This window comes from Scylla paramamosain, chromosome 16 (genome assembly GCF_035594125.1).
Source record: "Scylla paramamosain isolate STU-SP2022 chromosome 16, ASM3559412v1, whole genome shotgun sequence".
In the NCBI taxonomy this organism is placed as follows: domain Eukaryota; kingdom Metazoa; phylum Arthropoda; class Malacostraca; order Decapoda; family Portunidae; genus Scylla; species Scylla paramamosain.
In genome coordinates, this window is record NC_087166.1 from 15,492,501 (window position 1) to 15,517,196 (window position 24,696).

The following is a 24,696-nucleotide window of genomic DNA, read 5'->3' on the forward strand; positions in this document are numbered from 1 at the left end:
TTCCCATCTCCATTACATGGCATGTGTGTGTGTGTGTGTGTGTGTGTGTGTATTTACCTAGTTGTATTTACCTAGTTGTGAAATACAGGACAAGAGCCACACTAGGCTTGTGCCGTCCCGTCTCCATATCTACTTTTATCTAGATTTTCTTTAAATTTATGAATTGTTTTTACACACACAGTCTCATCCTTAAGTTCATTCCACACTGTTATACTTCTGTGTGGGAAGCTATGTTTCTTGATGTCTCTTCTGCAAACACTCCTTTTCAATCTCCTTCCATGTCCTCTTGTGTCTCTCGTATCTGGTATCAGAGGTCTTCTCTGTCCAACTTTTCCATTCCTTCCAATATTCTATATATTGCTATCAAATCACCTCTTTCCCTCCTTTTTTCTAGTGTAGTCAGGCCCAATCTCTTCAACCTTTCCTCATAACTATACTATCTTAAGCTTACAGGGATTTTAGTTGCAGCTCTCTGGATTCTTTCTAACTTTCTTGTATCCTTTTTCAAACTTGGCGACCACACTAATGCTGCGTATTCCAATCTCGGATGTATCATCATTGTTATCAGTTTTTTTTATCATATCTTCATCAATATAGGAGAATGATATCTTGATGTTTCTCAGCAGATTATATGTTTCTACTATAATTTTGTTTATGTGCTTCCCTAATGATAAATTATCAGTAATAATTACTCCTAGGTCTTTCCTTCTGATCTTATAGAGATTTCCTCATTCACTAAGTAACAGTTGCCAACCGATCTTTTCACACTTTTCCAAACCTCACCACACTACATTTTTTAGCATTAAACTCAATGTTCCACCTCAATGACCATTCATTAATCTTAATTAAGTCCTGATTTAAAGCACTGCAATCCTCTTCATTCATTAATTTCCTCATAATCTTAGTGTCATCAGCGAAAAGTTCATGTAACTTTCTACACCTTCTGTCATATCATTCACATAAATTGCAAACATAATAGGTGCAAGTACCGAACCTTGTGGGACTCCACTTATTACCGTTCTCCAGTTCGACCTGCTGCCTTTAATTACTGTCCTCATCATGCATCTCTCTTCTCATTCATTTCATTTCTCATTCATGTACTCATCATGCATCTCTCTTCTCATTCATTTCATAGCATTCACTCTCCATCTTCCCATCCACTTTAACAGTCATCCACCGAGTCCTCTAATTTTTTCCAATTTCCATATTAGTCTTCTGTGCGGAACTTTATCAAATGCTTTTCTCTGATCTAAGTATATGCAGTCGGCCCATTCATCTCTCTCTCTTGCACTATATCTATTACTCTTGAGCAGAAACTTATCAAATTCATAACACAAGATCTTCCTTTTCTGAAACCAAACTGTTTCTCTGTTATCACCTTGTTGTCCTCTATGTATTTCACCCATCTGTTCTTGATGATCTTTTCACAAATCTTCACCACCACACTTGTGAGTGATACAGGTCTATAATTTAATGGATCTTCTTTACTTCTGGGTTAGTTGCTTTAAGGGAAATAAGTGAGTTATTATTGGCTGTATGCCCTGGCCTATTTATAAAGTAGTCTGCCATTAAGTGTAGTAGTGAATTACACACTACACCCAGGGAAGTGACTCCTTGGCTGTACAAGTGTACAAGTCAAGTTTTGTGCACAGTGAACAGTGACTGACCCTCCTGTGCATTCATGGCCACTCTTCCATTTTGTAACAGTTTCTTGTATCTTTTGTTAGCGTCCCTGTTTGTTTCAAATGCTACTGTGGGTTGAGGCAGTTCAGCCATAGAGGACTTAAGCTCCATAGTAAACTTTACTCCCTCCCCAGGCCCTGACAAGGCCTGTTGCTCAGAAGGCAGTAAATGATACTACTCAGCTTGAGATTATAACACTCTGTTGGGCAGTGGGAGGACTGTCACAGTGGGTGAATGTCCAACGGTGTATTACACTTCAATCATACGTGTGTTATTGTGTTAACTGTTTTTCCTAGACATGGTTGTCAATTCTTCTGCGGCTGTAGGTGTTAAGTACTGTCTGGAATTTTTCCCTTGTCTGTGGGTAGGTAAAACAGACTGGCAACCTCAAATTAGTGTGACCTGGACTTACGACAGTTGTGAGAAGGGTGCAGGAGTCATAAGGAAACTTGTACACCAATAATAACTCACTTATTTCCCTTAAAGCAACTAACCCAGCTACCTAGTATCCCGCCTTAGTCTCCGGTAAATACTGGAGCACGTCTCTGTATGTCTGCTCCTTCCAACAACAGGGTAACGTCTGGCATGGGAAAGTGCTCCAACTGTCTTCCCGGGCTGCTGCTAAAGGAAGGGGAAGGGTGACACACACACACACACACACACACACACACACACACATAGCTAGGGAGGAGAAGGAAACGGCATGGAATAGATGGCGGAGGAAAAATATGCAGGAGCTATGGCAAAACTACACAACTACAAGAAATGAATATGTAAGGGTTATTAGAGAAGAAAGGAAAAATTATGAGAAAGATGTTATGGACAAATGCAAAGAGGAACCAAAACTATTCTTCAGATATGTGAACAGCAAAATGAAAAAATAGAGAAGGAATAAGCAGATTGAAGGTGAATGGTCAAATGTGTGAGGATCTGGCTAAATTGGCAGAGATAATGAAGAGGAGTTTTCAATCAGTATTCACAAAAGAGAGAACATTTGTGTGGCAGAGTGAGATGAGTGAAGAAATGGGTCTGGGGGAAATCCAAGTGACTGAAGAGGATGTCCAGAAACAGATGGAGGGATTAGATGTTAGGAAGGCCCCTGGACCTGATGGAGTGTCAGGATGGATACTAAAAGATACTAAAAGAATGCAATCAGCAGTTGACATGGGTAAAACATAATATTATTGAGAGCTCCCTAATTGAAAGTAGTCCCAATTGAATGGAAGAGAGCCAACATAGTGCCAATCTACAAAGGTGGTAGTTAAGAGGAGCCCTTAAACTATAGACCTGTGTCTCTAACAAGTGTGGTGTGCAAAATGTGTGAAAGATTGGTGAAGGATAAATGATGCAGTACCTAGAAGGAAATGAAGTGATAATAAAGCAACAATTTGGATTTAGGAGAGGGAGATCGTGTGTTACAAACTTACTGAGTTTTATTCTAGAGTGGTGGATATAATGCAAGAAAGAGATGGATGGGCAGATTGTGTTTATTTAGACCTGAAGAAGGCCTTTGATAAAGTGCCACACAGGAAATTGTTGTGGAAGTTGAAGCATAATGGTGGATTCAAGGCTAAGTTGAATATTAAAAGATATGGAGATGGGACAGCACGAGCATAGCTCTTTTCCCATAAAGCACAACTAGGTAAATACACACAGGCACACACACACACACACACACACACACACACACACACACACACACACACACACACACACACACACACACACACACACACACACCAATCAATGGAAAATTAAAAAGTAGAGATGAAATAAGCACAGTAAAAGGTGGAGAAGAGACAGTGGAAGACCCAAAAGAGGTGACTGAAGTGTTTAAGAGATACTTCCACTCTGTGGAAAATTATTTCAGAGGTGAGAGGACAGCATTAGAAAAAGGGACTGACCTAAAGGAGATTAAAATATCAGTAGAAGAAGTAAAGAGCTGGATGTAAGGAAAGCAATGGGTCCTGATGGTGTATTGAGTTGGATTTTAAAAGAGTGTAGCTCACAATTAGTCTCAGTGCTGCACAATATAATTAGCACCACCCTGGTAAAAGGTAGAGTACCCATAGACTGGAAACAGGTGGATATTACCCCAATCCACTAGACCAGAAGTAAAGAAGATCCATTAAATTATAGACCTGTATCACTCACAAGTGTGGTGGTGAAGATTTGTGAAAAGATCATCAAGAACAGATGGGTGAAATACATAGAGGACAACAAGGTGATAACAGAGAAACAGTTTGGTTTCAGAAAAGGAAGATCTTGTGTTATGAATTTGATAAGTTTCTGCTCAAGAGTAATAGATATAGTGCAAGAGAGAGAGATGAATGGGCCGACTGCATATACTTAGACCAGAGAAAAGCATTTGATAAAGTTCCACACAGAAGACTAATATGGAAATTGGAAAAAATTAGAGGACTCGGTGGATGACTGTTAAAGTGGATGGGAAGATGGAGAGTGAATGCTATGAAATGAATGAGAAGAGAGATGCATGATGAGTACATGAATGAGAAATGAAATGAATGAGAAGAGAGATGCATGATGAGGACAGTAATTAAAGGCAGCAGGTCGAACTGGAGAACGGTAATAAGTGGAGTCCCACAAGGTTCGGTACTTGCACCTATTATGTTTGCAATTTATGTGAATGATATGACAGAAGGTGTAGAAAGTTACATGAACTTTTCGCTGATGACGCTAAGATTATGAGGAAATTAATGAATGAAGAGGATTGCAGTGCTTTAAATCAGGACTTAATTAAGATTAATGAATGGTCATTGAGGTGGAACATTGAGTTTAATGCTAAAAAATGTAGTGTGGTGAGGTTTGGAAAAAGTGTGAAAAGATCAGTTGGCAACTGTTACTTAGTGAATGAGGAAATCTCTATAAGATCAGAAGAAAAGACCTAGGAGTAATTATTACTGATAATTTATCATTAGGGAAGCACATAAACAAAATTATAGTAGAAACATATAATCTGCTGAGAAACTTTTTTGTTGCCCTTGGCCAGTGTCCTTCCTACATAATAATAATAAAAAAAAAATACCACTCTTCTTGACAGGATGGAATCAAAAGCTTTTTCATCTCATCAACTCCTCTCCTCTAATTGACTATCTTCAGCCTCTCTCTCATCACCGCAGTACTGCATCTCTAGCTGTCTTCTACCACTATTTTCATGCTAACTGCACTTCTGATCTTGCTAATTGTATGCCTCCCTTCCTCCTGCAGCCTTGCAGCACAAGACTTTCTTCTTTCTCTCACCCTTATTCTGTCCACCTCTCTAATGCAAAAGTTAATCAGTATTCTCAATCATTCATCCCTTTCTCAGGTAAACTCTGGAACTCCCTGCCTGCTTCTGTATTTCCACCTTCCTATGACTTGAATTCCTTCAAGAAGAAGGTTTCAAGACACTTATCCTTCAATTTTTTACTACCACTTTGGGCCCTTTTCTGGGACTGGCATCTCAGTGGGCTTTTTTTTTCTTATTGGATTTTTGTTGCCCTTGACCAGTGTCCCTCCTACATAAAGAATAAATAAATAAATAAGTAAACAAATAAATTTGAAAAAATAAAAAATAAATAAATATATATATATATATATATATATATATATATATATATATATATATATATATATATATATATATATATATATATATATATATATTTACAGTTTTCCATATCATACATAACAAATCAAGAGACAATTACAAAATAAAACCTCAAGTTATGTATAATTTCTAAATAGCACCACACCAGGTGTGGTTCTAGTAAAAGAACTATGTTCTTTTACTAGGAAACAGAATCTCTAAATATTCAACTAAACTTGAGCTATTACTTAGCATCTGATGTTTGCAATTCCTGCATAAATATTTTTACAAGGAATTACTCATGTAATTGCTGTATAGTATTCTTCATATACTTTTGTAACTAGACTTCAACAAGCAAGATTAATGATAATGAAACTTTCTTGTCTGCCAGGTAACTCAAACATGAATGATTTATCAGCCAGTTCTACATAAAGAGAAAAGCATTAAATCATACTTACATTCTCAGATTCTGGAATATGGATTCTCTCATTGTCAAAGTATGTCTCAAATTCTCCACTGGAAGTGAGGTATGAGTTTTCTGTGGCACCAGAAACTGTATGTGTGGGAAATGCCGGACTTGATAAGCTAGGACTTTGGGTAGGACTTTCTTCTGGTGTCCTCCTTTGATCTTCCTCACTCACTCCAGAGTTAATTTGTCCACTCATTTCTGCTGACAAATTCTGTATTGGAAAAAAAAAAATCTTTATCAATTTCAACTATGTATTCTTGGAAAGAATGGAAATTCAAGCAACTATGTTATTCCATGAGACTATCCCTTTCCACTGGGACTGTGAGTGTGAATGTTGTGTGAGTGAGTGTGTGCTTTATCTGGGCCACCCTATGCAGGACTGCCAGCCTGGCATATAGACAAACAGATAGAAGAGAGTAATTATCAGATATCACTATGATCAGCATACTTAACAACTTATTTTAAGGGTAATAATACACTTACATTACTGTATATACCAATTAAGAGATGTGCATGCTCACACAAGAAATGGACAACACAATTCACACAGATACTGGTGAGTAATGCAACACCACTTAATCTAGACATTGATAAGCTGCTGCCTTATCAGTACCAGATAATTCTCTTGAGAACAAAGGTCAACATTCCTAACTTTGATGGCCCACAACTCAAAAAGTACACTTTAATGAGAATGTCCTTTTAATTCAGGATGCCTCTTATGTTACTATGAAGGTAAAACATATACCTCTCCTAACTTTTTATAACAAATTTGGCTGCCTGGAAAATAACAGATTCTCTGGAAGGTATACATATCTTCAATCTTGCTTTTTATATGCACTTCCAAAGTTATAAATCCCCACCAAACATATATGAATATTTATTTCCTCTAAAGATATCTTAATAAGTCATTAAATAAGAATGTGCAGCTTAAAACAACTGACATATGTCAAATATGAAAAAAAAATTATCAAAACACATGACCTTGCACATAGGGGATAAAACATGCCCTCATTACAATTTCTTTAAACTTTTCTTAAGAGTACAATCACATTTTAATTAAATTATCACACACTTAAATCAGCAGCCTGGAAACAGGATGTTTCTATATACTACTCCCCCTCTTAGAGCCAGAAATAATAAAACATCAGACCTTATGAAATTCACATGGTAAAACTCTGATTTAACAAACCACAAGTGGCACAAGAGATGGCAGCACCACACAACGACCACCCACACCCCCATATCAACAATTGCCTACACACACATCTACAGGCTAACATATATACTCTGTCTCATGCATGAGATAATAGTGACTGACTATGACAGTGAAATAATGGAGAATGTTGACAATGTAGCCAACACAACTACGCTTCTTTCTTAACATTCACTAGTGTTAGGCAACAGAGGCACCAAACATACTGAATATCTGGGGATTTCTGGAGACCCCCTATCTTCTTATATAAATAAGGGAAAAGCCATGTCCATGTTTACAGTCATTTTATTTAATATCAAAATGCTTAGGGGTGGTCTAGCTGGTGACTTTAATAGTCTCTACGGGGGGCCATGGTAAAGCTTAAGCTAGAAACAGTGGAAACATTGAAATATGCAAAACCATGTACTGGTATGGTTTGATGAAACAGCATATAAGGGATGAGTGGAAGGAGTTTGACTCTTTGTCATGAGTAGGAGAAGAGCACAGAAATATCCTCATTGCATAATGACTGTACAATGTATTGCTTTGCCTTATAAAACGACTGAATTTGGTAAAAGGCCTCACTGTAACTGTAAAGAGAATTACAAATTCTCTGATATAATGACCAAGCCTTACACTATTGCTTTAGAGAATTAGTGTATGACTGGAGGATCAAGAGGGATTGATGAATGTCTTACATGTTGATTAGATTGACTGGAGATCAACATCTAACAGTTCCTATAAAATTTCCATACTATTCCCAATTTATCATGAGTCTGGTGGTAGATATTATCTCCGCTAGGAGCTGAATGGTCAACTAACAGCACAGGTGGCCTTCAGTGATCCCTGTCAGCTATTATCTTCACTAGCAACAGCAGCAGCTTTTGTGTCTAAAGATCTTCCCAACCTCCTATATTTATTTCTGTTGGCTGTGAAGGACATAGTAGAAATTATGGAGATTATGGTGGGATGGGTTAAGCTAAAACAACAAACTAGTTTATAACACCTTGGTGAGGGAAGACCTGGTTCAATCTGTCTAGCATGGCTGCATCTGTCTAGTTTAGCAGTACTAATCAATGTAATGCATAAGCTTCTTTACCATGAAAAGAAAGTGTTCCATTATAGTTCTATAGTTTTGAAGTACAGGGGATCCTCAAGTTATGCCAGAATTCTATTCCTAAGCCATGTCATAAACTGAATTTCAGTATAAATTGGAACAAACCTGAGTACCTGCAGTATGTAACAAAAGAGAGAACAATTCCTTGCCTTTACTTCTATGATTGGCTTGCTTTATACTTGCCAATGCTCTTGGAGCTTGCCAATGCTCTTGGAAACTCACTTACTGCTTTCACATAATCATCAGCAGTTTCACCTTGCACTTTAAGGTTATGAAAATTAGCAGGACCCTTAAAGTGCATAAACCAACCCTTACTAGCTGAAAACTCATCACTTTCACTCCCTTCTCCCTTTTCACTTTTCAAGGCTTCAAATAATCTTTTTCCCTTCTGAATTAACAAAAGGCTCACTGGGATAAGCTATTGATGCTTTGTTTTCATCAGCCAAAGCAATATACAACAACCACTCCATCTCAGTAATTAGACCACGATGTTGCTTATTTCCAAGGAGCAGAACCTTTCATATGTTTCAGGATGCATTTTCTATCCTTAATAATTGTAGTTAGTCATTCAGCTTGGGCCAAGCAGTTTACTGGCCTTTCTCCCTTTTGCATCCATTTCACTATGTCTAATTTAACTTCCATAGTGATTGCTTTCCTTGAATCACTGCCATCAGAAGAATCTCCCTTGCACTTGGGAACCATAATGAAGGTCAAAAAAGGCAACACAAAGAAAAACAAATAAGTACTTATCCAAAATGGAATACAACCAAGACTGACCAACACTTCATTCCTCAGTCTATCACCACATGATGACATATTTTTTCTGCTGTGCTCGCCAACTGGTTCTTTGTATTAATTTTATTTGGATTACATAATATACATTTTTTTGTCTGCTATCTTTATTTAATCTATATAGAGTGTGATGTGGTATGTGTGTGTCAAAACCACCATAAATTGAGGACTCTCTATTGTAGTACTATCAGTAGAAATAGTACTTATTAAATAATTTCCACATAAATAGTGTTTGTGGATTGATGAATTATGCTAAGATGGAAAAGAGCTTGTGGGAGATCTCTGTCCTGCTGATGAAGAACAATCTTAAGCCTTATGAAGGGGTGGATAAGTTGATGAGTTTAAGAAGCCTTGGTCATGTTTGTGGTTTCATAATATACTATATACTAAAATGCAAACTAAGTTATGTGGCTTGTTGGGGAAAATGCATAAAAAAAATTAAGAGCATGTAATTACCATCGTATTTCATTTTCTTTGTAAGTCAGTTATCTAATTCTATACTTACCATCAAAGATGAAATATAGGAGGTTAACAGATAATGCAGTGAAGTATCCCAGACAGTAACTGACAAACAGATAAGGTACTATAGGTTTGTGGTTCATTCACCGATTTCAAGGACAAAGCTATTTCTCTCCAAAACTACTTTATGAGATGAGATGGGCTGAACCCACTAGAGACTCACAAACCCTTTTTCTAATGAATTATCTAAAATCTCAATTAAACTTTAATTTGGTTACTATAATGACTTACACAAATCTAATCTTAACAGAAACTACATAGTTATGGTCACTATCTATAGTGATTCACATTCTACTGCTAGCTTCACTGCTCAGAGGTGCCTATTTTTCAAGCTGTTGCTGAGTGGTTGAAGAATACTCACATGTTTTCTATCAATCCTATCTTCAACAGTGACTCCATCAGGAAGTTCTGAGAATAAACTTCTAAAAGACATCACCCAAAAAACTAGTCTCAACCACCATGGCTCAAGACTGATCAACTTACCTTCAACATATACACAAGAGGTTTACCTAAGCTTCCAAAAGAAGTTGCAGTGGAATTGTCTGCCAGTGCTATAGGCCAAGAACATAAAACTGATAAATAAATTAATTAATGACTATATAAATAAATATATATCATCACTATAAACTTCCAGCTCACATAAATGGGATTCAAACCACTCAAAGCAGAGATCTATATCATGATATAAATAAGAAATGTAGGATCTATCTGTCCACTAACCAAATAACAATTAATAATTTGGTGAGGAGTTCTCAAGTAACTTTTTTAAAGAAAATTATGATATTCTTTCTGTCATATCTTCAAAGCAACAAATCCGTACTTATTTTTACCCTGTCATTTTGAATATTTTGATAGTTGAGATGGCTGGCAAATTTAGAACTAAAAATATATTTTGAATGCTTAATAAGAGAAGAAATTATAAAAAAAAAAAGTTGGAGAAATGTTCCACAGAGAAATGAAAAGAAAACACAGTATAGGTCTTGTAATATAAAAGTGAAGGAGTTGAGAAGGGAAAACAAGTAAATGAAGAGATTAGCAGGAAGTCAAGTGAAAAATTTAATATTGAGTTGATTTAGCAGTAGGTGAGGAAAGAGAGACAGAAGGGGAAGGTGGGAGTATGAGAATAAAGAGAGAGGACAGAGTTCTTGTAGGCAGCATTTCAATGAATGAGAAGATAGTGGAAGCAACAATATCTAACATGGGTATAGAAGCAGATGGAGAATGAATGGTTATACAGAGAGGAGTTGGTGTGGAGGAGGTAGGAAAAGTGATAGCTAGATTAAAATGTAGCAAAACTGCAGAGATGTCATAATATGGAGGTAAAGTAATACTAAATTATGTGTTTTTACTATAAAAACTGGCATAGAGGCAAAAGAGTACCAGAGGGAGGAGGAATGCAGTTATTGTACCTTTAAATAAAGATAAAGATTATAGGATGAGTATAACAGTTACAAGGGTTAAGTTTGCTTTGTGTGCCATGAAAAGTTTACTGTATAGTCTTGAATAAGACTAATTAAAGTGACTGAGGTAAAGCTTAAAGAGAAACATGAAGGATTTAGAAAAAAATAATGCTGAGATAATCAGATTTTTGCAATCAGAATAACAGAGAAATATTCTGAAAAGATGAAAAGTTGTATGCAATGTTCATGGACCAAAAAAAAGCATATGATACGGTGGATAGAGAAGCCCTTTGGAATGTTCTTAGAATTTATGATATAGGAGTATATGTGTTGGAAGAAATTAAAGCTCTTAATATGGATGCAAGTGCATGTATGTACAGGATAGAGGGTAAACTTGGAGAGTTTTACTATGTATCTATATATATATATATATATATATATATATATATATATATATATATATATATATATATATATATATATATATATATATATGTACTTTTTTTTATGTAAGAGGATCACTGGTCAGGGGACACAAATAAGAGGAAAAAAAAAGTTATTCAATACATTCATGGATGGCTGTATGAGGGAGATAAAAACTAAAGTACATAGGAAATGTCAGTGCATAGACTGAAATGATCCTGCAAGCATTCAAGTCTGCTTTGTATAAATATTATGGTAACCTGAACAAACTTTAAAACTAAAATTTTTCAGCTAACTCAGCTTAGTGCACAAATTCCAACTTACATATATAATTTCATTCTTGAATTTTGAATTGTCAATAATGGTTGGCATGCCATTGCTGACCTGAGGCTGGTGAAATTTACCCAGCAATGCTTGATCAAAAACATCTGAAGTATGAAAAATTTAGGCTGATTCCGGAGACTGAAAGCACTGGACTTGAATCTAATTGATGTTCAACTGCTGCATCATGTCAAGACAAATTTTTCATGAACATAATGGTGCCGCTCCTGAAGCCTTATTAATAACATATCACTGGATATGATAAGAAGCCATTTTATGGTTACACACACACATCAGAACAGAGTTGAAATACATGGCAGTTTTTCAGTATCAGAGGAATTACACTCTGGAATTCACTTCCACAACACGTTTCAAATCTTGCAGTGACTTCTCCTAAAGCATCACCTTAGGCTCACCTTGGTGATCATTTTTAAGAATTTGTTAAGTATGTACATATATGTATTTACCTAGTTGTATTGTACAGGGCATGAGCCAAAGCTCATTTTGTCCTGTTTCCATATGCATATTTATCAAGTTTCTCTTTAAGTATGTGTAAAATGTTTGCCCCAATCACTTCTTCCTTCAAATCATTCTAGATTTCAACATTTCAATACAGAAAGCTGTATTTCTTCAAAACACTTGAACATCCACTCTTTATTTTCTTTCCATGCCCCTTCATCCATCTCTCTCCCTCCTCTATCTGTGATACCAAGTCATTTCTGTCTATTCTTTCTATATTGTCTACTAATTTGTACATTGTTATCAAGTCTCCTCTTTCTATTCTCTCTTGTACTGTTGATAATCCTATCTCCAAGTCTTTCTTCATAGCTTAAGTCTTTCAATTCTGATAGCATTTTACCATTTTTGTTGCTGTCCTTTACATTCTTTCCAGTTTCTGTACATCTTTTTTTCTAAGTTGAGCCCAAACTACTGCTGCACATTCCAATTTAGGACATATCATGCTTGTTATAATTTTCTTCATCATATTTTTATCTAAATAGTTAAACAAGACCCTAATGTTTCTTAAGCTGTATGTAGAGCTGAATATTCCATTTATGTGCCTTTCAGGTGATACGGTGTCCAGAATAATTTTTCCCAAATCTTTTTCTTTATTATTTTCATTATTATTCCTCCTCCCATTTTGTAATTCCATGAAGATCTCTTTTCACTTTTTCATATTTCCAACACATGGCATTTCCTGGCATTAAATTCTAGTTTCCATCTTTGGCTCCATGCATGTATCTTGTCAATATCCTTATGCAACTCCTTGCAGTCATTTTCATCCTTTATTATTTTCATTTTTTTTGCACCATCAGTGAACAGGTTTATATCATTTACATATATTTGAAGCAACAGTGTCAACGCAGATCCTTGCGGTACCCACTTGTCACTTTGCCCAACTTGAATTAGTGTCTCTGATTACTGTTCTCATTTCCCTCCCTTGTAAATAATCATCCATCCATCCATCTCAATGCTGTTTCCTTTAACCATCCTCTATTTTCTAACTACCACATAAGGCTTTTGTGGAGAACTTTATCAAATGATTTTTTGAGATCAAGGTATACTGCGTCAACCCATCCGTCCCTCTCTTGCACTCCATCTATTACTCTTGTATAAAAGCTCAGTAGATTTGTGACACTGGATCTTCCTTTCCTGGACCCAAATTGCTTTTCTGTAAATATCTTTTCATCTTCTAAATATTGCATCCATCTATCTTTAATTACTATTTCACAAAGCTTGCTTACAATACCTGTTTGTGACACTGGTCTATAATTTAATGCTTCCATTTTATTTCCCCCTTTGTATATTGGCACTATGTTAACTTTTTTTCACTCCCTTGGTACTTTTCCTCCTCTCAACAAACTGCTGATTATATCCCATATGGGTTCCTCCACATGTTCTCTGCATTCTTTCAATATCTATCCATTTACTTCATCTGGTCCTATAGCTTTTCTAACATCCAGCTATTCCAGCAGTTTTTTGTTTTCTTGTCTCTTTATTTGTATCTCCTGTATTTCCTCAATTTTATGGCACTTTCAGTGCCATAAAATTGGTTTCCCTTATAAATAAAGATTGAAAACTCTTATTAATTAGTTCACTCATCTCTTCAGTAGTTTCATAAATTCTTCCTTCCCTTTTTAACTTGTTTATGTCATTCCTATTTTCATTTTCCTGTTTATGTATCTGTAGACGAGCTAGGGTTCTTCCTTGTATTTTCTTACTATGTCACTTTCAAAATTTCTTTCTTTTTCTCATCTCATTATACTATATTCATTCATTACCTTTCTGTACTCTTCTCTAGTATTTCCATTCAGTTGTCTCATCATTTTCTTCCATGCCCTGTCGTTTTCTCTTTTTTGCTTCTATATACCTGGCATTATACCATTCATGCTTCCTGATTTTCACTTTATAACTTGGCACAAACTGTTACACCCCCTCTGTATACTTGCTCAAAAATATCCCATATTTTTGTTGCACTACTTTAGCTTCAAATAGCTCTTTCCAGTTCATTTTTCCATAAAATTTATTAAGTACTGCAGTTTGCCTTTGTATAGTTCCATCTCCCATTTCTGTATTTTTCTTTCCTGTGCAACACTTTTACCTCCTTTGGTACTATTTTTATTAACACATGATCGCTTTTTCCCATTGGACTCAAACAATATGTACTTGGTCTACTTTTCTGGAGTTTTTGTAAACACTAAGTCCAACTGTGATGGTTCTTCTTTTCCACTGCATCTTGTAGGTTCATTCACCCACTGTCTCATTGTATTCACCATCATGGTATGCATAAATTCTTCTCTCCATGACCCAACATTTTCTTTCACTTCCATCTCCTCCCAGTTAATTCCTTTAGTGTGGAAGTCACCTACAAAGAGCACTTTGTTACTTTTCCTTATTATTTCCTCTATGCTATTTCTTGTTTCTAGTTGCATAATTTTATATCTATTGGTCTCCCATGTATTAGTTTTTGGTGATATGTACATCACAGTAACTTTCCTTTTTTCAATTCCTTTGATCTTAATCACAACACTCAAAGTTTCTGACATTTCATCACTATATTCCACTTCCTCAGCAACAATATCTTCTTTTACCAATATCATCACTCCTCCTCCTCTTCCCTTTCCTCCTCTGTCTCTCCTCCATGAGGTATATCCTTCCTTTGTAAGTTTCAGCTTCATTTCCTCTTTTATAGTTTGGTTTCCTATAAACATACCACATCAGGTTTATTATTCTTTTGGTAGTCTTAAGTTCCAATACGCTCGACATAAAACTATCTATGTTTGTATACATATTCTTTAAACTTCTGTTTGGTGATCTTCCATGGCATTTTTGTGCCACCATTTCCCCACCTTCATGTCCATAACTTTCCAAATGAACCTCCTCATTCGTTCCTGTGTTCCCTCCTCATTTTTTGACTGGGTCTCTTCTCTCAATTCTTTCAGTTTACTTCTCTCTTCTTTGTTCATGTCTTTTTATCCAAATTTCCTTCATTCCTTTTACTTTTGACAATTTTCGTGTTCTTTGCAAGACATGTTCCACTGCTGTTTGTGACATGAATCTTTGTTTTCCACTGGTCTTGTTTAATCCTGTAAACCTCAATTTGTTTGACTATCCTTTTTCCTTCCTCCACCACTTATACTATAATTTCCTTAGCCTTTTCACTTCTCTCTCTCTCTCTCTCTCTCTAGCTATTTTCATGGGTATGTTCTTCTTGACCCTAAATACCACCATACACACCTTTGTCTGTACTGTGTCTCTCACAAGATTACTTTTTTTCCTTTATTATTTGAATCACTTGCTTTTCTATATCCTAATTGTGTTCCTGATGTTGTTGCCTTATTATCTCCTTCATATCCACCACCTTATTCTTTCTCTTCTTTCCAACTTTTAACTTCCTCTGTTACTAACTCTTCCACTTCTCCAACCCTAACTTCTCTTTCTTGTACAGCTTTCTTTAGCTCTTTGTTCTCTTCTTTAAGTTTCTTGATTTCTTCACAGTACTTCTTGTTTAGGTACACTATTTTTGCCGCCTTCTCTCTCAGTTTTTTGTTTTCTTTTACTTTTTCAATTTCCCTCTTCTTCATCTCTATTATATCAATGGATATCTTTTTTACATTGCCACCACCCACCTCTCTTCCTTCCACGCCTTTATCATCACTGCCAAGCTACGTATTTCTTCTCTTATTTTCACATTTTCTTCTTCAATTTTCCACATTCATTTAGTTGTATGTGCTACTCTGAGATCCTCTTCCTTAACTCCTTCAAAAACATTTGGGTTTGTGCCAGACACCATCTTCCCTGGTTGATGTCACTGCCAGTGTTTACTTCTGCACCACTCTCCCATTTCACCCTTTCAACCACTCCCCCGATTAACACTTCACCTTTCCCTGCATCCACACCTCACACAAGTCATTATGGAGAGAGGAGTTAAGTTTGGCCCCCCTGTACAACCAAAACCTAGGTAAATCCCTGGAGCAGTTTTTATATGTCCCATCAGCTGGTCAGTGTGTGTGTGTGTGTGTGTGTGTGTGTGTGTGTGTGTGTGTGTATTTACCTAGTTGTGGTTTATGGGAGGGGAGTAATCTCATAGTATCCTGTCTCTATATCTATCCAGTTTGGTCTTAAAAGCATGGACAGTTATGGCATAGACAACGTCTTCACTGAGTTCAGTCCACTTGTTCACACTTCTGTGATGAAAACTATATTTTTTTATGTCTCTTCTATCGTTAACTTTCTTCAACCTTTCACTGCGTCCCCTTGTACTCTGTGTGTCTAAAGTTATTAAACATTCTTTGTCCACATTTTCCATATCATTTATCATTCTATAGATGTTTATTAAATCACTTCTCTCTCTCCTATTTTCAAGGGTAAGAATTTCCAACATTCTTAATCTCTCTTCATAGGTCAACTTACTCAACTCCGGAACCATTTTAGTGACTGCTCTTTGTACTCTTTCTAATTTTATAATATTCCTCTTTATATGAGGAGACCACATCACTCCTGCATATTCCAATCTTGGTCTTATCATGGAAATCAACTTTTTTTATCATTCCTTCATCTATTTTTTTTTTTTTATGAAGGAAAGGACACTGGGCAAGGGCAACAAAAATCCAATAAAAAAAATATGCCCACTGAAATGCCAGTCCCATAAAAGGGTCAAAGCAGTGGTCAAAAATTGATGAATAAGTGTCTTGAAACCTCCCTCTTGAAGGAATTCAAGTCATAGGAAGGTGGAAATACAGAAGCAGGCAGGGAGTTCCAGAGTTTACCAGAAAAAGGGATGAATGATTGAGAATACTGGTTAACTCTTGCGTTAGAGAGGTGGACAGAATAGGGGTGAGAGAAAGAAGAAAGTCTTGTGCAGCGAGGCCGTGGGAGGAGGGGAGGCATGCAGTTAGCAAGATCAGAAGAGCAGTTAGCATGAAAATAGCGGTAAAAGACAGCTAGATATGCAACATTGCAGAGGTGAGAGAGAGGCTGAAGACAGTCAGTTAGAGGAGAGGAGTTGATGAGATGAAAAAGCTTTTGATTCCACCATGTCTAGAAGAGCAGTATGAGTGGAACCCTCCCAGACATGTGAAGCATACTCCATACATGGATGGATAAGGCCCTTGTACAGAGTTAGCAGCTGGGGGGGGTGAGAAAAACTGGTGGAGACATCTCAGAATGCCTAACTTCATAGAAGCTGTTTTAGCTAGAGATGAGATGTGAAGTTTCCAGTTCAGATTATAAATAAAGGACAGGCCGAGGATGTTCAGTGTAGAAGAGGGGGACAGTTGAGTGTCATTGAAGAAGAGGGGATAGTTGTCTGAAAAGTTGTGTCGAGTTGATAGATGGAGGAATTGAGTTTTTGAGGCATTGAACAATACCATGTTTGCTCTGCCCCAATCAGAAATTTTAGAAAGATCAAAAGTCAAGCGTTCTGTGGTTTCCCTGCGTGAAATGTTTAGCTCCTGAAGGGTTAGACGTCTATGAAAAGACGTGGAAAAGTGCAGGGTGGTATCATCAATGTAAGAATGGATAGGACAAGAAGTTTGGTTGAGAATGCCATTCTTATTCTTTTTAACAAATTCATCATCTCTCTAGTAATTTTATCAATGTGTCTGTCTGGAGTCAAAATTTCAGTACATGTTACTCTCAAATCCACTTCATCTTTTAATTTCTGTAACTTCACACCATCCATCTCATAATGATATTATATTCTTTTCTTACTCTTACAAAACTCCATTATACTTTACATGATACCAAGCCTAAGAAACAAATCATATGAAGAGCGTCTTAAAGAATTAAATCTATTCCCATTAACATAAAGAAGACTAAGAGGTGACTTAATACAGGTGTTTAAAATCATCAAAGGCATTGATAACATGGACTGCAGTAAATATTTCACAATAGACTTTTCAAATTACTTGCGAGGAAATGGTTGCAAAATTGTTGGGAAATCCTTCAACTCTCACAAATTAAAAAATAATTTTTTCCATCAAGTAGTAAATCTATGGAATAGGCTTCCTAAAGATGTGATAGACTACAACACCATTTAGACTTTTTAAACATCATCTTGATCAGTATTTTGCCTACAACCTGTGGCTAACAGCGTTTGTTTGTTAGTGATTAACTTCCTTGCCTTCAGGAAATGGGGGCACCTCATTTCATCTATTTTCTTTCTTTCCTATAAAATTTCCTTTGCATTTTTTCTTCTCTAACCCCGTAAGGTATTTTTCAACCTGTTTTCCTGTATGGCTTATGCCGTAGGAAAAGGAGGGTGGGGAGAGAGCCTTCTGCTTTCCTGTCCTTTTCTTCTACTATCATCTTAGTAGTCCTAGGTCAATCACCTCATGAGGACCGCAAGGTCTGTTGTAGCGTGTTTTTCTATGTAACTCTATATAACATGTATATACCACAACTCAATTTAATTTTGAAGTAGTAAGTATCTGACATGTGTGGCAGCACTGCAGGCTGGAAAATCCCCAGAAAGGACAACACCCAGATGCTCCAGATAAAATGGAATAGCTTAACCAGTGAGGACTCTGTCCATCCAGGATCACACAAGGACACTAACATGAATGAACATAACCTAATCCTACAGGTTTGCTAATCCAATGACATTTCTAATATTCTAACCAAATCCTACAAATTCCTATCCCTAACCTAACCCTGAAGGGCTACTAACCCTAATTCTAACCCTAAACAATTCCTAACCTTACCATACTCATGCAGGGTTACTAACCACAAACCTTACTGAGTCAGCTATCAAAAAGCAGCTCATAATCATCATAATTCTATCTCTGTGTCTAAGAACAATAAAATCTGCATGTTTCTCCTGAACTAAGGCACTTTCTTCCATCATATAAAAGGTATAAAACAAAAGGAAGAATCCCATGTTTTACAAACATCTCTGCAGCTCCCTGGTTACCCTTATAGCAGGATTCAATGATATGGTATGGGATCCCCTTGTATGATCCATACACTGATGCTTGATGTAGAAGTAATTTTAAAACTAAGCTCCTGCCCCTCATGAGTCATACAAAAAGCAGAAACGCAGTCTGATTGGCTATGCCACTAGACATCCCAGGCTTCTTTCATTGTAACTGGTTCACTTACAGCATATTACTGAAGAAGACTGATAGAGAGCAGTACAATAGGCAGAGCTGTGCTCAGTAAACATGGCACAAGATGGCAGACATAAGCTACAGTTTGACATGTTAGAGTATTTTCTACATTATTATGAAAGAAGCATTTGCAGTGATACATACCTATGTACACTACAACACTGTATTGTGAACACTGAAAGTTTGTGGTAACATGCCATATAAATGTAAAAGTCAAAAACTTATTCATTTTTTAATGGAATTTGCAAAATTCTCAATTGTGTTCACTTATTGCAGTTATCAATCAAATAAGCATCCTTATTGAAACTGAAGTCTGCACTTTACTTGAAGTGATTTTCTTCTGTCTACAAGGTAATGAGTTATTGGACAATATTTACTTTCATTCACTGATCAGGCCAAGTAATAGCCATTCTTTCACTTTTAGAATATTCACAATATAGGTGTAGGGCACATTATGGTCATTATCACTGGAAAGGTTCTTTCATAATCCAATTAGAAATACTCAACCATGTCTAGCTGTAGCTTATCTCCACTATCTTGCAGAATATTTACCTAACAGTGCTGCCCTCTGTCAATTTTCATTTAGAAACATGTTCTTAGTGAATCAACTGCAATGAAAGAAGCTCATGACATCACTGAATTTTCACATTTTGTGAGACTGATGAGGGATAAGAGCTTAGTTTATAACATGGAGGAGAGGAGGATAGGAGCTCAGTTTTAAAGTAGCAGTCATTGGTTGCTAAACTACACCCACCTCACTCTGATCTCCTGTCACCAAGGCCACATAGACCCACCATACCTCACAGGCTGAAGGAGAGTAATAATGATTATGAACTGAAGCTTAGTATATATATATAATCCTCATCCTATACAATTAGTAATCACACAATTGGTTTAGGATACATTTGATTAGGTTAGTGCCCTTGTGGGAAGATTGTCCCTCATGACTAGGTTACATCAACTTAAGTTACATTTGGTAGTAATTTAGAAAATTGTCACAAAATGATGGAAAAATATTTCTTTTGGTAGATTTCAGTGCATTTTAATGAATCTACCAATCATGTAGATTGGAAATAAGTTTCTTCCTAATTTTCATCCTTCTTTCTCCCTCCTTGGAAACTGATGATTTACAACAAAATGAGTAACAAATAAATACAAAACACACTAAAATTGATCAGAAAAAAATACTTGTCCTCACAGATAACACACACATAGTTGCTGTTCACAACTGCATACTTTCATCTCTCATCATAGAATGTTCCACTGGTCTCACACCACAGGACTCTTAGGTGTTAACAAACCAAATTTAACTAAATCTAAGCACTGCTGGCAGTGCTTGTTTCTGTACATTCCCCTTTGCTAATAATAATAAAAAAAAAATATCAGTGCTACACTTACACTTAGGGTTCTACCATATCCTCCAATACACTCATCTCTTACTTAAAAAAAAAATACATTTTTTGTTTTATTGATTTGGTTTTGGAGTCTTCCATTATTGCTTTCTTTGGTTGAATAAATTTGCAGGCCACAACCCTTTCATTCCTTTCATATTGCACAAAAAAATATTAATAATAATAAAAATAATACCAAGAGCTAGACTCAGTGGAGGAATACATCATCATGCAACAATGGACTAAAGAGGGAAGCGTTGGTGTCTCAGTTGTACACCATTTTGGATTACTACTTATCATTTGCTCTCTCATTTGAGTTGCTTTTTTGGAACTTTTTACCCATCATTACAGCTCCCAAGCATAAGGCAGACTCATCTGATGCCAATACATCTAAGAAAAGGAAAGCAACCACCATGGAAATTAAATTAAACATAGTGAAACTAGCACAAACGGGAGAACTGGCAATGAACTTTGGCAAAGTATACAGCCTAAACTGGTCAATTGCCACTACAATTATCAAGGATAGGCTGGTTCTGACCACTGAAAATCAGTTTACGATGTCAGCATAGGGACAGAACGGAACAGAAACTCTAGGACCCCCCAGTATACCCATTTGGTTAGGTTAGTGTCCTTGGTATTTGGGGTGGTGAAGGCACTCCAGTTAGATCAGCTAAGGTTAGGTTATGTTCAATTAGATTAATGTCTTTGTGGGGGGCTTGTGTGTTTGGTAAACCAATAAATAAATAAGCACAGTTTAAGCTCAGGATAGTGTTGACAAAATATTCCACACAGTCAGCTCTAATCAAAGAACTAGAACTACAAGGGGTATATTGTCCAAAACTACAGTACTATCATGAGAATTACCAATATGAAAAACACCGAATGACAGGTAAAAAGATTGTCAGTAGTTATTAAGAGGTATACCTATTTCACTGTGGCACTTCTTACCTGTCTCAACTAGATCCTTTATTTCAGTGAGTGAGCCTTCCATAACCTGAATTTCATGTGCTTTATATTTCTGTCCTAAATCATGCCAAGACTGGTCTTCAATAAGCCAAAAATTCTTCCACCAATAGAGTCAAAATCTTTCTAGATTGAACTCCCCTCATGACTTCTGGCACCTAGTCCAAAATATCTCCAACACATTTTCTTCCTCATTCTTCTCTCTCTTGTTTCAACCTGATGGCAATACTGCTATCTCATTTATCTATAAAGCTGAACTTTTTGCTCAATCCTTTCCTAAAAACTCTACCTTGGATGATTCAGAGGTTGTTCCTCCCTATCCTCCACCATCTGACTATTTCATGCCTCTTATGAGGCATGAAATGTAATGATGCTTTTCATGCCCTTCCTGGCTTTAACTTTCAAGACTTACAGACTTGATGGGACCCTCCTATTGTTCTCCAAACTGTACCTCAAACTACTGCCCTATTGCTTTAATTTCCTTTTTTTTTTCTAAAGTTTTTTAACCTATCCTCAACAGGAAGATTTTTAAACACTACTTCACAACATTATATCTGATTGTTAGTATGGGTTCCTTCATGGTTGCTCTGCTAGTGATCTTTTGGCTTTCCTTACTGAGTCTTAGTCATCCTTTTCTAGGAACTTTGGTAAAACTTTCACTGTTCTACTATACATAACAAAAGCATATGATAGTCTGACACAAAGCTTTAATTTCCAAACTACCCTCCTATAGCTTCTATCCCTCTCTCTGTAACTTCATTTCAAGTTTCCTTTTTTGACTGTTCTGTTGCTGATGTTCTCCTAAGTCTATTAACAGTTATGTTCCTCAGGGTTCTGTCCTATCACCTCTATTTCTATTATTTATCAATGATCTTATAAGCCAAACTTCTTGTCCTATCCACTCCTACACTAATGATACCACTATGCACTTTTCCATGTCTTTTCACAGATTTCCAACCCTTTGGGAATTATACAGCTCATGTAGGGAAGCCACAGAATGCCTGACTTCTAATCTTTTAAAAATTTTTGATAGGGCAGAACAAATTTAAGGTTGTTCAACACCTCAAAACTCAATTCCTCTCTCTATCAACTCCAGCACAATCTTCCAGATAACTATCCTTCTTCTTCAATGACACTGAACTGTCCCCCTTCTTCTACAATGAGTATCTTTACTAATAACCTTTAACAGGAAACTTTACATCTCATCTCTAGCTAAAACAACTTCAATGAAGTTAGGTGTTCTGAGTCATCTTCAATAGTTTTTCTCAGCCCTCCAGCTCTTAACACTGTAGAGGGGGCCTTATCTGTCCATATATGATGGGCTGCTCTCATACTGCTCTGCTAAACAGGATGGAATCAAAAGCATTTTCTCTTATCAACTCCTTTCCTATAATCAGGTGCCTTCAGTCTCTCCCATCACTGTAATGCTGCTCCTCTTGCTAACTTCTTAAACGATTTTCATGCTTAATACTCTTCTGATCTTACTAACTGCATTCCTCTCCTCCTCACATGGCCTCTCTGGACGAGACTTTCTACTTTCTCTCACCTCTATTTTGTCCGCCTCCCTAATGCAAGAGTAAACAAGTACTCAAAATCTTTCACCCCTATTCTAGAAAACTCTGGAACTCACTGCCTTCTTTTGTATTTCTCCTTTCTTATAGCTTCATTTTTTTCTAGACAGAGGTCTCAAGACACTTCTCTAATTTTTGCAAAACCTTTTGGCTCTTCTTTAGGGACTGGCACCTTAGTGTGCCTTTTATATATATATATATATATATATATATATATATATATATATATATATATATATATATATATATATATATATATATATATATATATATATACCTAAGATTATACAGGTACTCTCCACTATGCATTTGGGTTAGGTTCCTGAAAACGCAATCATATATTGAACAATTGTATAGCAAAGTAAAGAATGAATAGGAAAAATAGGGATGCACTCCAAGACCTGTATATATATGTGCCCTAATTGTCCCTAAAACACATAAAAACCATGAAATATCATAAGTAAATACAGTTATTGCCTAAAATAATAAAACACATTACATAAATAAAACAAACACAAGAATAAAGCAATAAAATAAAAATGTTTGCACTTTCTCTCACCATAGTGAGAGTAGGTGTAGTGGTCATCTTCACCATCAGTGTAGTGCAGGCTTCACCTACTTTCCTGATGCTGGCAGCATTCTTGAGGATGGTGGAGACAGATGAGTAGACCACACCAATCAAGCATGCAATAGCATTCACCCACTTCTCCTCAAGCATGCCGCCTCAGAGTCGCCAATTTCAGCTCAAGATTGATGCTTCTCCTCACTCTCTTGGCCTTGGTAGAGCAGTCAGTGGAGCCAGCAGGGCATTTGGAAGCCATGGTTGACAATATAAAGTCACTGATGTTGTATATCAATGGCAAATCCTGGGGACTTCCAAACACAACATGAATATAATGAAAGCACTGGAAACACTGGCCACTGGAGCATCATGGCACTATGATCATTCATCCAAACAAATGCTGCTACTCTTGTGTGCAGAGGGTGAATGTGCACTTGAACAATCATAAAAGCGTAGCATAACCAATTGTAGAGCAGGCAAGGGATAGTAAAGAATAATGATTGTAAAAGCAAATTATCATATAACAGTAAATTGCATAACAGGAAGGACCTCTCCATATATATATATATATATATATATATATATATATATATATATATATATATATATATATATATATATATATATATATATATATATATATATATATATATATATATATATATATATATATATATATATATATATATATATATATATATATATATATATATATATATATATATATATATATATATATATATATATATATATATATATATATATATATATATATATATATATATATATATATATATATATATATATATATATATATATATATATATATATATATATATATCTGTCAGACCTTTCCTCCCCTCCACACCACTCCACTTCCTCCCTATCTTCCCACTCCCTCCCCTCCCCCCATTTGTCCAAGCGATGGATGTTTTTAAGAGAATACTTAAATTTAAACCAAGATCTACCACACCCACCGACCTTCCTATAAAAATTTACAAGGAGTTTGCTGTAGAGCTAGCAACACCACTATGCCCCATGATAAATGCCTGTCTCTCTCCCAACACTCTTACATTGAGTAACTGGACTTACAG

General features: G+C 36.2%; 1 protein-coding gene across 1 annotated transcript in view; it reads right to left on the minus strand.

Annotated features, from left to right (window-relative positions):
* The window catches only part of LOC135108109 (natural resistance-associated macrophage protein 2-like), a 134,044-nt gene extending 110,158 nt beyond the window's left edge, over positions 1-23,886 (minus strand). Inside the window, exons 1-2 of the mRNA XM_064018788.1 lie at positions 23,600-23,886; positions 5,731-5,952 (exon numbers count right to left, since the gene is read on the minus strand). Of these exons, the coding sequence (XP_063874858.1) occupies positions 5,731-5,952; positions 23,600-23,758 (381 nt within the window). The 5' untranslated portion in view covers positions 23,759-23,886. The remainder of the gene's footprint in view (positions 1-5,730; positions 5,953-23,599) is intronic.
* Between the last annotated feature and the right edge of the window lie 810 nt (positions 23,887-24,696).